This window comes from Mirounga leonina, unplaced genomic scaffold, assembly GCF_011800145.1.
Source record: "Mirounga leonina isolate KUSES-001 unplaced genomic scaffold, KU_Mleo_1.0 Mir_174, whole genome shotgun sequence".
NCBI classification, from domain to species: domain Eukaryota; kingdom Metazoa; phylum Chordata; class Mammalia; order Carnivora; family Phocidae; genus Mirounga; species Mirounga leonina.
This window is the reverse complement of record NW_023270451.1, coordinates 28583597-28600658: the sequence shown is the minus strand read 5'-3', so window position 1 is coordinate 28600658 and position 17062 is coordinate 28583597. Positions and strand designations below refer to the sequence as shown.

Here is a 17062-nt window from a genome sequence, read left to right as displayed (position 1 = left end):
TTAATCCACCACAAGAGAGGCAAGAAGATACAATAGGGGAAAGACAGTCTCTTCAATAAATGGTACTGGGAAGACTGGACAATTACATGTGAAAGATAAAACTGGACTGCTTTCTTATGCCACACAAAAAAATAAGCTCAAAATGGACTAAGACCTACATATAATACCTGAAACCATAAAACTCCTAGAAGAAAACATAGGCGGGTGCCCAAGTGGCTCAGTTGGTCAAGCGTCTGCCTTCGGCTCAGGTCATGATCCCAGGGTCCTGGGATCAAGTTCCGTGTCAGGCTCCTTGCTCAGCGGGAAGCCTGCTTTTCCCTCTGTCTGCCACTCCCCCCCCCCCCCAACTTATGCTTTTCTTCTCACTCTCTCTGACAAATAAATAAAATCTTTAAAAAAAAAAAAAAAAAAAAACCAACATAGGCAGTAATTTCTTTGACATTGGCCTTAGCAACATTTTTCTAGATACGGCTTCTCAGGTAAGAGAAACAAAAGCAGAAATAAAACTATCGGGACTACACCAAAATAAAAAGCTTTTGCAGGAAGGAAACCAACAACAAGGTAACCTATTGAATGGGAGCAGATATTTGCAAATGATATATCCAATAATGGGTTAATATCCAGAATATATAAAGAACTTACACAACTCAGTACACACAAAGTCTAATGAAAAAATGGGCAGAGTACCTGTATAGACATTTTTCCAAGGAAGGTAACACATTGCCAAAAAACACACGAAAAGATGCTCAAAATCACTAACCATCAGGGAAATGCAAGTCAAAACCACAATGAGAATTTCCTCACACCAGTCAGGATGGTTAATTTCAAAAAGACAAAGTGCTGGCAAAGATGTGGAGAATGGGAACCCATGTGAATTCTTGGCAGGAACCTAAATTGGTACAGCCACTGTGGTGAACAGTATGGAGGTTCCTCAAAGAATTAAAACTACCATATGACCCAGTAATTCCACTTCTGGGTATTTACCCAAGTAAAAGAAAAAAAAACACTAATTCAAAAAAATATGCACCCCATGTTTATTACAGCATTATTTACAATAGCCAAGATATAGAAGTTAAATGTCCACCAATAAATGAATGGATAAAAATGTGGTATATGTATACATATATACCATATTCCGTTCCTCAGCCATACAAAAGAATGTCGTCATCTTGCCATTTGAGACAACATGGATGAACCTAGAGGGTATTATAAGTTAAGTAAGTCAGACAAAGACAAATACCATATGATTTCCCTCATATGTGGAACCTAAAAAACAAAATGAACAAAACAAAAACAAACAGACTCATAAGTACAGGGAACAAACTAGCGGTTGCCAAAGTGGGGGATAAGTGAAATTGATGAAGGGGATCAAGAGGTACAAATTTCCAATTAACAGTGTAAATAAGTCACAGGGATGAAAAGTATATCACGGGGAATGTAGTCAGTAAGATTGTAATAACTTTGTATGGTGACAGATGGTAACTACGCTTATTATGGTGAGCGTTTTGTAATATTTGTAATTGTTGAAACACTATGTTATATGTCTGGAAATAATACTTTGTCAACTATACTTGAATAAAAAATAAAAAATCTTTAAGACTCAATTATAAAATTTAATTAGAAAAAAATTGAATCAAAATAAAACTATAAATAGAAATATATTTAACAGAAATATATGTAAGATATGTATAGAAAATAAATGATGAAATCTTATTTAAGCATATAACTAAAACATTAGTAAAATAGGCATGTTCATGGATAAGCCTCAATATCATTACATCTCAATTTTATACCAATTTATATAAATTCCATGTAATTTGAACCGATTTTTAAGTGATCTGAGAAATTGATCCTAAAATTCATATGGAGAGGTTGAAGACCAAGAAGATCACAGAATTATTAAAGCTCAGAAGAAAAAAATGGGAGAGGAGGTCAAGGGACTTACATGGCTTTATTCAAGATTTACTCTACAGCATTAATAATTTAAGAAGAGTGACCGGTCAACAATAAAGCAATTAGACTAATGAAACAAAGAATCTCAGGAACAAATTCTTATACGTACATAACAGAAGTGAAAGTGAGTAGGGTAATGGGTGGGTAAATAAAGTTGCAATAATTTGTTATCCATATAATGTTTTTAAGATTATCTTGTCGCTCACACCATACACAAAACTGATAATAAACTAAATTATAGAGCCAAAGGTGAAGAGCATAACTGTAAAACATTTAAAGAAAATATAGGAGAATATCATTATGAACTCAAGAAGAATTTCCAAAATAGGACATGAAAAGCACAAAAATGAGAAAGATGAAAAATTAAATCTTCTACATAGTAATAGATCATAAACAAGGTTAACAGAGAAGCCAAAGCCTTAGAAAAGATATTTGTGAAGTCAATTAATTTCCAAGGATTAGTATTCTAGAACAACAATTAGTATCTAGGACAATTTTAAAACTCCAAGAGTATAAAATTGATCCAATTTTATTTTTATTTTATTTATTTGACAGAGCACAAGTAGGCAGAGCAGCAAGCAGGGAGTCACATTCGGGGCTGGATCCCAGAACCCTGCCTGGGATCTTGACCTGAGCCAAAGGCAGATGCTTAACCAACTGAGCCACCCAGGCACCCCTAAAATTGATTCAATTTTATATTCTTAAAATTGAGGACCCCAAATTTTCTTTTGTGAGTTATATATACATAAAAATTTATATTAAAAAGATAAAGAATAACCACAAGCCAATTTTATGTAACAATAACAGTACTTCCTGAAAAATAACTTTGAAAACAAAACCAATAACTTTGACAAGCACGTCCTGTTTTACATTTTTGCAAATCTATAATATCTGCCTTAAAGGAAGACAGCTGGATTCTGTTTCTGCACTCAATCTGTTGCAATCTTAGTTTAGTTGATGTATATGAAGAAAATCCAGCTCTACTCACACAGATGTGTAGTTGAAATACACACACACACACACACACACAATCTGAAAGATGTCAAAGTCTCCCAGGTTCTCTGGACCATACTTTGAGAACTGCTATTCTAGAGTAAATAATTCCCACAATTCAATAAGAAAAGGCATAGATTTCAGTAGGATAAAAAATGGCCACTAGATATAAAGAAGCAACACTCATAAGAGGAAGTCTAAATGCCCCAAAACATTTGTTACTCTTTAATAGCATTAATAGAGAACTACAATTTAAAATGACGATATAGCTTCCATACCCACCAAAATAACCAAAAATTTTAAATCTGGCAATTATAAATGTTCGTGAAGGCTTAAGCAATGATGATCCTTATTCACTGCTGGTGGATATGCAGATTGTCACTTTTTGGAGGGAAAAAAAAGTTATTTAGTATAGTTTCAGCCATCCCTATGGAGATACCCAGTAGTTTGTCTTCTAGATATTTACCTTAAAGAAGCATGAAGAGACTTGCACAAGGTTGACCACGGAGACATTGCTCTAACAACAAAATTTGAAAACAACCTAAAAGGCCATCCAGAGAAGAAATACCAAAAAAAAAAGTTGTCGAGTTTAGTACAGTGGAATTCTATATAGCAGTTAAAATAAATGTACTATAGCTACATTTAGAAAAAACCACATAGAAATATTTCATCTGTATAATATTTACATTTCAGAATGATACATAGACTATGCTACTTTTTAAAATTTTTAATAATATGGTTGACCCTTGAACAACAGAGGTTTGAATTGCCCAGGTCCACTTACAGGAGTTTTTTTTTTAAATAAATACAGTACAGGGATGCCTGGGTGGCTCAGTCAGTTAAGCATCTGCCTTTGGCTCAGGTCATGATCCCAGGGTGCTGGGATGGAGTCCTGCATTGGGTTCCTTGCTCAGCGGGGAGCCTCCTCCTCCCTCTGCCCCTCCCCCTGCTCATGCTCTCTCTGACAAATAAAATCTTTAAAAAATAATAATATGAATACAGTGCAAAATATTTTCTCATTTTTTTTTTTAAGATTTTTATTTATTTGACACAGAGACACAGCGAGAGAGGGAATACAAGCAGGGGGAGTGGGAGAGGGAGAAGCAGGCTTCCCGCCGAGCAGGGAGCCCGATGCGGGGCTCGATCCTAGGACTCTGGGATCATGACCTGAGCCGAAGGCAGACGCTTAATGACTGAGCCACCCAGGCGCCCCCTTATGGTTTTCTTAGTAACATTTTTTCTAGCTTACTTTATTATAAGTCTATAGTATATAACATATATTTTGTGTTATCAAGTAAGGCTTCTGGTCAACAGTAAGATGTTAGTAGTTAAGTTTTGGGAGAGTCAAAAGGTATATACAGATTTTAGACTGCATAGGGGTACATGCCCCTAATCCCCATGTTGTTCAAGGTTCAACTGTATTGTATTATCATTAAAAGAATAAAAACCGTGGCAAAGAAATGGGATTTAGGAATAGATCAGGAATTTTATAACATTTTATAACATTTATATGGCAATTTCAGGACAATAAATTAACATTTGTATCATTTTTGAGATGGACTTACCACTTTGACAATTGTTTATAAATATTTTCTTAATATTCTTTCCCCATGATTGTCCTTCTAGACAGCAGAATGCTTCTGTTCATGTTTATTGTGTCCCTGCAGATGGACAGTGTTATGAGTATAAATGGATGGCCAGTGCTTGGAAGGGTTCTTCCCGAACAGTCTGGTGTCAAAGGTCAGATGGTATAAATGTAACAGGTAAACTTCCAATTTCTCTTTTTGGTTTTTTTGTTTTGTTTTGTTTTTTTGCAAGTCTTCCTGTAATACACATGCAGTTGGTTAAAGCAAATAATTAAGAAAACAAAGATACTCTTTCAGTACTCAGCACATGGTTGGGACTCAGTACCTAGGCTGTATAACTGTAACCGGTGACTATTTTATTTTTTATTATTTCGATTAAATTCTCAAATTCTCCCTCATCCAGCCATTTTAGACAATGTTGCTAGAATCTAGTTAAAATATTACCTAATTCCAATAAATTATAATTTTCAGATTGTCTTCCCTAGAAATTTTATATGTGAATAACTCACCATATGCTTAAAAAAAAAAAAAATCAGTATTTTGTGGACTATATCTGTTTCTGTACCTTAAAAATAATATATACTAAGACCAAAAATATTACCAAGTAAATATAATTATACAAATCCAAATATCTTGCTTGAATTCAGAAATCTATGATTCAGTTTTTTATTAATTAATAGGTAAGATCTATTGGCAAATCTCAAGCCCAGAACATCTGGGCAGCTAACCTACTCTGCCCACTCTGTCCCCACTCAAAAATTATATATTCAAAGAAGAAATCCAAATGAAAAACTTTTCTAAAATGTCCTTTGACCCAAATATACCAAAGAGCTTCTCTAATCTGTGATTACTGAAAGTTTCCTTATCTGACCCCAGTAAATGCAAGGGTTCAAGGACCCTATGAAGTGGAGAGAAACTTGGCTCCAGATATGTACCTTGCAAATTTCCTAGAAAGAAACCAAGGTCAGAACCAGAACCTAAACCTTAAACATATGACCCAAAGATCTAATGTCTCTCCTTTAACATTTTTATAGATCTAATCTATAGGAATCTTCATAGTGTATCAGTAACATGAGTTTTGAGAGTTAGCTACTCCGGGGGACCTACTGATTTACTGCCATTGTTTTGCCCTCTGGCAGAGATAAAAAGTAATGTGCATTTGGGTGCCTATTAGTAATGTCCATTTATAAATTTAGCTGTAATATATACAGTAAGATAACAGGAACAGAGATCAATATGCTTTTTGGAAAGCATCAATTTTTATATTAAATTTTAGATTACCTGGATTTATTTAAACCTAATTACTTATTTCCTCCCTATGAAAGCTGGAACAGGATATCAAATTATATTCTTGTGAAGGTAAGATATTATACATGAGAAATCTGTATCAAGAAACCATTGATAATAGCAACTCCCAGTGGACACATATATAACAAAGAAGAGACACCTACCAGGAAACCCTTTGCTCTCTCACAGTATTATCTACTGGGGTGGGGGGGTGGGGGGGTGGGGAATCTATTCCAACCACACCACTGTAAGAGGCCTAAGGGGAGAAAGAGCCTTATGAAGGGAAGCATACATTTTCTGAATTTGAAGGCACTTATAGAGATGGTCCATTCAACTCAAGTGTTGAAAATGAAGTTCTACATTCTTCTTGAAACTCTTCAGAGGGAACGTTGCAGTTTCCCCAGAGGGTCCTGTTATTTTCAGATTTCTTTTTCCTCCCCAAATATGGATGCCAGTAATATTTGTCTGCCATTTCTTCTAAATCTCTTCTCCCACTAAAATTAGGGGTATTCCCCAATGCAAAGGTAAGTCGAATTTTAAAAGGCTTACCTGTAGAAATCATGTGTTCACCTTCTTTTTAATCCATTAAAGTACCCAATGTATTTCTTTCTTTCTAATACTTTCTCTGATACCAAAAAGGCCAATGTGTAAATGATTTGTGATAAACTCTATATGCATTCTTCTTCTATCTTTTAGGAGAGACGAGATTCTTTATGAGAAATAGACAAGCATGTAAAGTATATTACCTATCTTGATTGATTGCTTTAATTTTATGAAGTTGTCCTTATTAGAAATCAAGATGTTTTTCTTTTTCATCATGTGTTTCATGATAATAACCTCAATATGGCCTTTTAACTGCAATTGGCTTGCAATGACTAACTGCTTTCCCATCATAATTTTTTGATGAACAGTTTATATTATTGAGAAATAAGGCAAAGAATTAACAAGAGGATCTTTGATTAAATTCCAGAGGATCATCAATTCCATAAATAAAGGAAAAACTTTGCTTTCCTAAAATCCTATTCAACTGAGCAAGTATGGTTTGAAACTCTAAGTTCCCTGCACATCACCGGTATTGTTTCTCTAGGACATCTATTCTCATCTTAAAACCTCACTTGTAACAACTTAGGTACACTTGGTACTAGACCTGAAAAGAAGAGAAGGAAGAAAAACCAGAGAGCTGCAATGTCAAGTTAAACAATAATGCAAATACATCACTTAGCAGCTACAAAAATCCTGAATTGGCAGGAATAGGGATTTTCTCCAAGAACTATGTATGCATTATTTTTTAAAAAGTACATTTATGTGGTAGTCACATAAATTAAAGAAACATCTCAAGAGACATAAGAACTGTTTCTTTGGCCAAGAAAAAAATTTAGCTTCAAAGGAAAATTCAATCCACTTTTTAATGTTGGACTGGGCCAATAGGGGGGGCTGGGGACCATGACAGAAATGGCCTGTGTGCAGTTAGTGTTTTCAAAGTGGCAGCTATACAAACACTGCTTGTGGAGCAGCTGCTGAGTGCCAAGCACTGTGCTATCTCCTCTGAATAAGAGGGGCCTCAAGTTCTGGTATGAAATGGTCAAGGTTAACCAAGTATTTCGCAATCAGTCGCCCTCAGAAAAATCCATGGGGGTTCCCGGAGTAGTTCAGGATTCAAAGACAAGTCTATCCAACACGGTATTTCTATCATTGCAAGAGATGCTACTTGTCAATATATGATTTTCTGTTCTGCAGGGGGCTGCTTGGTGGTGCGCCAGCCTGATGCTGACAGGTCTTGTAACCCACCGTGTAGTCAACCCCACTCGTACTGTAGTGAGGTATGTGTGACTTCATTAGGAAAGACAAGCCAGCTGCATTATTTGTCACCCACCACCTCTTAAAAAGTCGACTCCCTCCCCCCTTCCCCCCCTGCAGAAAAAGCATGTCTTGTGGCCTAAAGATTTCTAGACCTCTCCTTTTATCGATATAAACAATTCTGAATGCACTTATTTCTACTGTTAAAATAATTTGTGAACAGTACAAAAAGTGTGTTTTTTTATGTAGCTAAGACAAATTACATGTAGTAAATTCCGAAAACAGTACTTCCTTAAAGCCTTCTCTTCACGTCAGATCTTTTATGCTCTCATCACCTTCTATGTATAGTAGAAATCCTCTTGTTCTCCTGCAGATGAGGACATGCAGTTGTGAAGAAGGGTACACTGAAGTCATGTCTTCTAACGGTACTCTTGAGCAGTGCACACTTATCCCCGTGGTGGTGATACCCACTGTGGAGGACAAAAGAGGAGATGTGAAAACCAGTCGGGCAGTACATCCAACCCAATCCTCCAGTAACCCAACAGGACGGGGAAGGACCTGGTTTCTACAGCCATTTGGGCCAGGTGAAGTGACTAGACAGTGTTGATGTAGAATCCTTTAGTTATACATTTAAGCAATGTCAAAGGGTTAAAAAAAATGAGCAAGCATTTTCACATGAGTCATCTGTACTTATTTATTCTGATATTGCCACATAGCATGTTTTTACTATTATGAAAAAAGCACTCATGCTCAAAGTTCAGAGAAATGAAATTAATTTCCTCTTAGAAAAAAAATTAGGATATTAGTTATTTTGATCTCAGACCTAAATTTACAAGTATAATTATGCTTACATTGAACAAAGAAATCTAACCATGAAATATTAATTAGGAAAAAAGTATGTGGTCATTCAGAACTGAAACAAAACTCTAAAGACATTCAAGAATTTTTCGTTTGACCATAGACTGGTAATAATTTAAACCTAAAATAGGAACATCAGTAATGCAGTGCTGTGCTGGTGGTACTCGGTAGCCAGCCCAATTTCTATCAGCCCCTAGATTTGAAAAACTCAAATAATAAGAATCTGTACTAGCACCAGATACAGAAGGGCAAGTATGGAGCCTTCCTGTCTAGATGGGATGATTTAAATTTGGAGACTGACCAGACCCTTGTCATATTAAACAGACATCCTTAATGTGTCTAGTAATGGACTTGAAGCCAACAGAGGCAAAAGCTTGAAGGCCTAATACAATGCTGTCCCTACCCCACACATGTTCTTTCCCCAGATGCAATAAACTGTATGCTTATTTCTGGAACTAAAGCTGGTGTTTAAAATTGTGCTGCAAGGGCTTTAAGGTAGCTAAGATCATGGTGGTTTTTCTCACACCAAAGGGGTTACTAGTTAACGACCAAAGGAAATCTCTAGGCAAAGCCAGACATAGTCTACTTTACAGTTGTTAGAAATATGAGAAAAGAAGGAGTCTGCATAGCACATTTCTATTTCTAATGCTTTAAGTCAAAACACTTTCCCTTACTGGAGAATCACTATTAGGATTTTAAGTATTTTCAGTATTTAGATGACTTAACCCAAATATTGAGATTTAACCACATTATCCCTGCCTTCATAAGGTTGTTAGCTGAAAATACAATTTATTTTGCAAAGCTGACTTGTCCGTGCAAACCTGGGAAACTCTTCTCTCGGTGTTTAAGATAGTGGACCTGCAAATGGCCATTAGCAATCTTGACCTTGACTAAGAATCCAAGCAGAACTTCTCACATCAAAAGTGGTTTTTAAAAAGAGAACATTGTCATTTTATATATATACCTTCCCTAAAATGAATATTTTAATATATTAAAAAGGTTTATGTTCTTAAAAAGTGTATTTAGACTCTGTTCTTGGTTTTTGAAAAGCTCCAAGAATATTTGTTGAAGAACTCTCAGGGCGGATGAACCCAACAGGGGTTGATTTTAAACCCAGTCTCTAATTTTTAAAATCTTTAGAATTGAAAAGAAGTATATTTAGAATATTAACAGTTTAGTTCCAATAAATGGACCCCTAAGTTGATCTAGCTCTAAGTAGAAAAACTTTCACAGTACTGATTTGTTTTTGATGCCTTCCAAATATTGAATAAACCAGAGTGTCTATGGAGCCAATTTGCCCAATCTATAATTTTAGCACTAATATGTTTAATTGTATGTATGCAACAGAAAATACGTGTTGATGTAATGATCAAGTTAGGCAAATTTATTAATACTATCATCTAGTTGAAGTTTATTGTGAACAGAAAACTAAGAAGCTCAAAGGAAATGAGACCAGAAAACCAAATTAGAAAAGTTTCTATCCTGCCTAATTCCATATAATAAAAAGTTAGAAAAATGTTATTTATAGTTAGAAAGTTCTTTATATGTTATAATCAAACTTGGCTATTTTTACAAAGGATATTGTCGATTAAGCTTTAAAGTACAGTGTAAGTGTAAATTAGATAAAAGATTAATTCCCCCCAAAAATGTTAAGCATATTCACTTTCAATTCATCATAAAAAAAAGTTAAAATGACAAAATTTATGTTCAAATACCTGTCTGCATTAACCCTAAGCTGTAGGACTTTATTGAAATTGCATTACTTTTCTTCTTTCCTTATAATTGCCATTCTCAGAATAAAAATAAGAAAATGTTTATTTAGCATTATGCATATATTGGATTTGAAGTAAAATTTACATAAGCAGCTGCAAAAATTTAGGCATATGAACCTGAAATCTGAACGCAATTTGAATTGAAAAAATTATTTTTCCATTTAGTTCTCACTGATAATTTATCTTTAATGAAGCAGCATCTAACTCATAATAGCAGCTTTGCATTAATCATTAACTGTGCCTAAGCAATAATTCACTTTGTTTTGAAAGGATTTGGTCATATGTCACTGGTCATTGGTCATAGTTAAAGACTGTCATATATATATTTATATATATATATACACACACACACACCAGACTAATGTAAATTAATAACTAATATCCATTCTTCTTAGATGGGAGACTAAAGACCTGGGTTTACGGTGTAGCAGCTGGGGCATTTGTGTTACTCATCTTTATTGTCTCCATGATTTATCTAGCTTGGTGAGTGATTAAATATTTCAAAATATAAGGGGATACAGATCAATTTCAGCAAAAACACTGTCAGTTGACTATAATACAGAAACAGCAATTTGTATCAAATAAGTATTCTACATTTATTTAGTGTTCATCTGAAATTAGAAACAAAAATAGCTTTAGTCATAGATATTCTAAAAACTACCAAATCAGCCATTTAATATCTGAAGATGAGCCAGAGCTGCTCCAGGTCATCTCAAGTATGTTCCCCTTGGTTATACAAGATAATATTGCTTTGTTTGCTTATCGTGAACTACAGAGTTTGATACTGAATTACGACTGGAGAAAGATATTATGGTGATACCTAATTTTATTCAACTATCTTTTTAAACATGTATTATAAATTGTGTATTTATAAAGATTTCTGGTCAAATACTAAAGGATTATACTATAGTATTATTTCCATTGTTAGTGAGAAATTTCATTTGATAATTCTCTTACAGGATAATAAAATATTTGAGGGGTTCTATTTCAAGGTTATTCAGAGCATTAAATAAGAAAATCAAAGATATCAGAATATCAAACTTGAGGTTGAAATTAGGTCATTAGGCAGTTAGGCAACTTTATCAATATATTTTGAATTTTTTCATTTAAGACAGTAAAATTTATGATTAAAGATGGATTTTCCTTCTCCAATTATTATTTTTTTTATTATTTACAGCAAAAAGCCAAAGAAACCCCAAAGAAGGCAAAACAACCGACTGAAACCTTTAACCTTAGCCTACGATGGAGATGCAGACATGTAAAATAGAACTTACCCGGGCAACAACCAGTTTCAGCTTTCTGACTTTGCAGTAGACAGCCAGCAGCCACAAAGCTCTTCATACTGTGTGAATTCAAATGCATTATAACTTTTTAAAAGAGCATCATAGAGTGAAAATCAGTGCCATTGGAGATATCAAGACAGTACCACTTACATAAAATTAAAAAAAAAAAAATCAGCCCTGAGAATTCTAGATTTAGTTGAATATAGGCTGCATTCTGAGAGTTTTTTGTGATCTTTTCTGAAATCACCAACTGACCATTCACTTTCATCTCTAAAATACAGTTGTGGAATTGGTCAGTTAGGACGCCTGATGCAAGCCTCTGGGCAGTGTTAACCCATAGTAACATTTTAGCATGAGGAGTTTATACCAAGATCTCTACAATACTATAGTCAAGCATAACAACATGTATACTCAATGGAATGACACACATTACTATGTCAGACTATGTACTTGTTAATAAGCAGTTTTAATGGTGAATAAGAGAAGCTCTAAGCTGAGCAGGAAACCCATTGAATAAATTCAGCATCTTGGTGGTTGATGGTAGCTCTCATTAACCTGCATTTCAGAGGCAAAGACTCTTTTATAAGACTTAATTCGTGTCTTTCTCCAAAGTACGAATGCTGGACATGTACTAGTATCTTAGAAAAAAAAAAAAAAAAAGTCCTCAAATTCAGTATTTTATAGTGGTTATTGTCAGGAAAACTAATTTACTTGTGTTAATACGTTTCTACTTTCCCTAATTTTCAAACTGGTAGCCTGCATCTCTTTTGCTATATGGAAGGCACATTTTGCACTATATTAGTGCAGCATGATAGGCACTTAACCAGTATTGCCATAGAAACTGCCTCTTTTCATATGGGATGAAGACATCTGTGCTAAGACGGTCATGGAGCCATTTGCAAGTTCTTACATCCGGAAGAGAATAAAGTTCAGTTTGGATGGCGACAGGATGGAGTTAGCTATTACATCTGCTGTCTACACTCTTCCTCATTGCTGCAGCCATTGTGAAATCGACAACATGGTGGTGATTTAAATGCTCAAATCCCGAACTCATTAATCCTTCAAAAGATGGATCCCTCTAGTTGGTTTTTAATTGTACTTTGAAGGCGGTTTACGACTAGATTAGATTTTTATATTTGTTACCTTTGTTAAAAAAAGAAAAGGAAAAGAAAAAAAGGAGCCGGTTGTCTTTTTAATTTTGAGCAGATGGAGAAAATAACGTCTTGATAATTTTTGTAACTAAAAGAACTCAAAATCTTGTGATTTTTTTTTCCCCGATTTGTTTTTCCTAGTTTTGCATCAAATGCATCCATAGTTTTGTCTTGCTGACTGGTAAAATTTGAAGCAGGCTTTGTAGGATTTCAAAAACTAAAATGTTCAAAAAAGAATAAATAGTTTGCCCCAGGGCTTCATTAAATATCTAGACCAAGGGTGGCAAACATTTTCCGTAAAGGGCCGGATAGTAGGTATTTTCCGCCAGGCCTGGTCACACCTGCTCCGTTCTGTCATCATGAGGATGCAGGTGTAGACGAGACACAGGCCATAGAAGAATGAGCGTGGCTGTTTTCCAATGAACCTTTGTGACAACAATCAGCAGGCCACATCTGCAGGCTGTGGTTTGCGAACCACTGGTCTAGAAGCTTTTTCAGTGCTTACCTCTCTGTTGTGTCATCTTTTGCTTTCATTCATTTACCCTTAGAATGCCATCAGTGTTTAACTTCAGAGGTGAAAAACGGTCATTAAAGTTTATCACTGTTTTGGAAGTAGTTCTGTTTTTCACACATGTAGCCCTGGGAATGGCACAGTGAAATACTATCTAATGTGGCAGACTTCTTTTGTATGAAAAGAAAAAAGAAAAAAAAAATCAAAAGGTGCCATTAAAAAGCGATTCCATTTTTCAGGCAACATTTACTGCAACAACCTTTGGTAGAGGGGAGGACATTAGGTTTTCAGGTCTTTTAAAAATAATGTAATAAGCTATTTTATCTTAAACATAGCTGTGTTGCTATACACTTGTTTAGACTAGAAGGTGTTTCACCTTCAAGTAGAGTTTGAACTCTCCCTGCTGTTCATTAGAGTATTTGCAAAGATTACAAAAGACATCAGATTAGGATGTCCTCGCCCCCAAACTGAACAGATTTCTACCTATCTCAGTATGAATTAAATGTGGAAACCACTAATTCCTTACTCAACATTTACTGTATTAGGCAAAGCAATCATTTCAAAGCAAACAGGTGGTTTGCTTTGAAACAAAGAGGAGAATTTTACTTTAAACCAACGATTTAAACAAGGCAAAGCATAAAAACAAATTCCATTGCATCGGTCTTACTGAAGAGGAAAACAAAAATAATACCATTGCTCTGAAACTGTGATTGCTAGTCTAGGTACTCAGGGGTCTTCCAGGTATTCCTCAAGTTGATCTCTTCGAATAAAATGAACTCCATTTGTCCAAAATGGTTGAGAAAGAATCTATTGCAGTTACTTGAAGAATTTAGCTAACGGCCTTAGAAAATGTATGCAACACCTAATAACTTTGAAATTACTGAATAATATGTTGTTGCTATAAAAGCTATACTTAGGATACTGTAAAATGTCCTTAATTCAGAAGGCCTATCAGTATCATCCAATCCATACTCTAAGAATTAATTGATCAAAACTATAAAATTTTACGAAAATACACGATTTTATTCATAAATGAATTATATTTTGCAACACTACATATACGGAGGAGACTAGGTTCAATGGGACCTAAAACTAGGGAACATATTGGAAGTTCACCATTAGGATTAATACTGGGTGCCCTCTTGTTAGAAAGGTGGAAGGGCACGTAGCCAGCTGGCTATTTTGGACAAATGAAGGTTACTATATTCATGTTTAGAACATGATAATAGCCTTATTTTTGTTCCTGGCATGAGTCAATAATGAGTTAAGTATGTTACTGGAATTGCATCAAAACCTTATTTCTCCTGTTCATTCTGACAATTCAGGAGGGGAATATAGTAGTAACTAGTCTGTTGACCCTTCTGCCTTACCAAAATGGCCCATGAGCCCCAAAAGATTTAGAACTACTGCTCTATAAATCTGAAGGTCTGCTTGGTTTAAAAAAAAGAAAAGAAAAATAATGACACAGTATCATGTACAATTTTGTTGGACTATTTCAGTACAAACCACATAGAACTGGCACAACCGCTCTTTTGAAAGGGGTTGATTTGCTTATTAGTACCTAATCTAAGATACCGACTGTAATTCTCACTTGAAAGCCTTTTTGAGGACACTACCATGTAGCTTAAAGCCAATTTGAAAAGGAGTGCATAAAAGCATGTTCTTAATTACTTGTAACAAAGCACAAATTACTCATAACAAGACAAATATTTCTTGAATCATCACATGTAAGACACTCTGCTAGGCACTGTAATACAGTTAGTCATGACTTTTGTATACCTATGTATCTAAGACACTGAAAAGAAGGGAAAAGGTTTCATGAGAGAAGACAGTGCTTAAATCACCCTTGACTCTCGGTTTGTTTCCAGTGTGGTATTTTTCCTGATGGAAAGTCCACATCTCAGGCCATACTGTTAAGCTTTTGCTGTAATCCTCCTCCACCCTCAGGGAGGTAGCAATGTTCATTTGGCTGAACCAGAGCCCTGTTAAGTTCCTGGGCATTTCAAGATAAAGTCACTTACCCAGAGCTTCTTACAGGGATTAACACCTCTCTGTTTGTTTGTTTGACCTCCTCCAAAATCCCTATACCTTTGCTCCTTATAATGATTTTTTCTGGTCTCTCTCTACTCTGCTTACAACTAATCTTATCTACTTTTCTCAGAACTACCTTCTACTAAACATGCTCAAATTTTTAAATAAGGGGGAAAAAAATGAAGGTGAAGGTCTCTATGCCCTACCTATTAGGGTCAAAGTGTCACTAAGCATGTGAACATCTTGATTTAAACAAAATGTACTGGTCAAAGACAGGAGTAAAAAGATAAGGAAAGATGTAGAAGATATGCCCCCTCAAAAAAAAAAGGCTTTCTGTAAATATGTCCATTTTTATACTCTATTTAGTACAACGAGTATGCTCCTACCTCTACCTTGCCTCTGTGTTCATGACCCACCCTACAAGACAGTAAGGCAAGCCTGTATCTTACAGAAAGGAGAGCCCATTCCTGAGCTTATTTGGAGTTTGAATAGATTTTCAAGAATCATGCCTCCAAAATGATCTGAGACCTATTTGTAAAAATATTACCAAATTCAAATGTGTTTCGTGTTATATTTTCCCCACTAAGACTGAGGGTGTTGAAAGGAGAGCAGTATAGGAAAGAATCTGTGAAGCATCTTGTCAGAAAGTGAGTTTTCCTGGGTCTAGTTTAGATGTGAGAACAAAACACACCTGCCCGTCCCACCTGGTCCTCTCTTCAGGTGGCCGGACTGCAGAAGAGGATTTCGGGGTCTGAAACTGGAGTGGGGGCCTAGCAAACAGGACTCTATAAAAATGATGTTTTGCAGTGTGATTACAGTAATTCTGTATCAGCAGAAAAACTGAAAATGGTTACGTCTACGTTATTAAATGAGTAAAACAAATGCTAAGTGGATAGAATTAACTTTGTAGCTTTAGGTTTTCATGCTTCTACCAAGCCAGATCCTAAAACGGGCAGTATATGAAGACTTTTAGTTCGTGGCAGTCATGTTTTCAGCGATCAAAATCTCTAGTCTAGTTAGAATATAACTGTCAGTCTTATTGTGTTTTGTAGACTTTTTTTTTAAAGCAATAGTTTCTAGATCATCTACTTTGAACCCTCGATGAAATTTTCACAACTATTTTTTGCAATCTATGTTTATTTTTAAAAAGTAAACATTAAGATCCCCTTTCTGGTACTTTTCCTGCCTATTTGTAGCACAGAGATTTGAAGAGATCAGTATCGGTCATTGTAAAATATAACTTTATTAAATTTGCAATATGTCTTTATATAAATTATAATCCCCTAAATGTGTTTTTTGTTAATTACCTGAATATTTATTTGATTTAAGGAGGCAGCTGTCTAAGAAGTTTTTGTTAATATTACTTTGTAAATTGTGTAATGTAATTTATTTTAAATTATGTACATTTCTTTTTTAACGCACAAAATGTCTATGTACAATTAACTACAGATTTGAAAATAATGTCACTAAGCTTTATTCAGTTAATACAGATGGCATGTGAAGATGTAATATGCTTTTTTACATTTTCATATGGGTTATTTGTAAATAACTATGTTGCTGACAAACATAAACATGGAAATCATTTTCATTCTACTCATGTGTACTTTTTTAATTTGCATCATTTGCTGTTCATACATGGGTTTAAAAAAAATTATTTCAGTGAATATCCAAACACTTTTACTACTCTATTGCCTGTTCCTGAGCCTTTAAAAACAATTCCAATTGAGAAATTTCGAAAGATGCAAACCTTAACTTTAAAAGTCTGCTGAGGGGCGCCTGGGTGGCTCAGTCAGTTAAGCATCTGCCGTCAGCTCAGGTCATGATCCCAGGGTCCTGGGAT

At 35.1% G+C, this 17062-nt stretch overlaps 1 protein-coding gene across 5 annotated transcripts in view; it reads left to right on the top strand.

Annotated features, from left to right (window-relative positions):
• The window catches only part of THSD7A (thrombospondin type 1 domain containing 7A), a 441557-nt gene extending 424742 nt beyond the window's left edge, over window positions 1-16815 (top strand). For 2 of the 5 annotated variants that reach the window (XM_035020648.1, XM_035020647.1), the window contains 5 exons: window positions 4614-4709; window positions 7557-7639; window positions 7990-8200; window positions 10642-10729; window positions 11424-16815. In XM_035020648.1, coding sequence (XP_034876539.1) covers window positions 4614-4709; window positions 7557-7639; window positions 7990-8200; window positions 10642-10729; window positions 11424-11508 — 563 coding nt within the window. In that variant the 3' untranslated portion in view covers window positions 11509-16815. Of the gene's footprint in view, window positions 1-4613; window positions 4710-7556; window positions 7640-7989; window positions 8201-10641; window positions 10730-11423 lie in introns of those variants that run through there. The other 3 variants (XM_035020649.1, XM_035020650.1, XM_035020651.1) reach the window with 3 other exon arrangements.
• The last annotated feature ends 247 nt before the right edge of the window (window positions 16816-17062 follow it).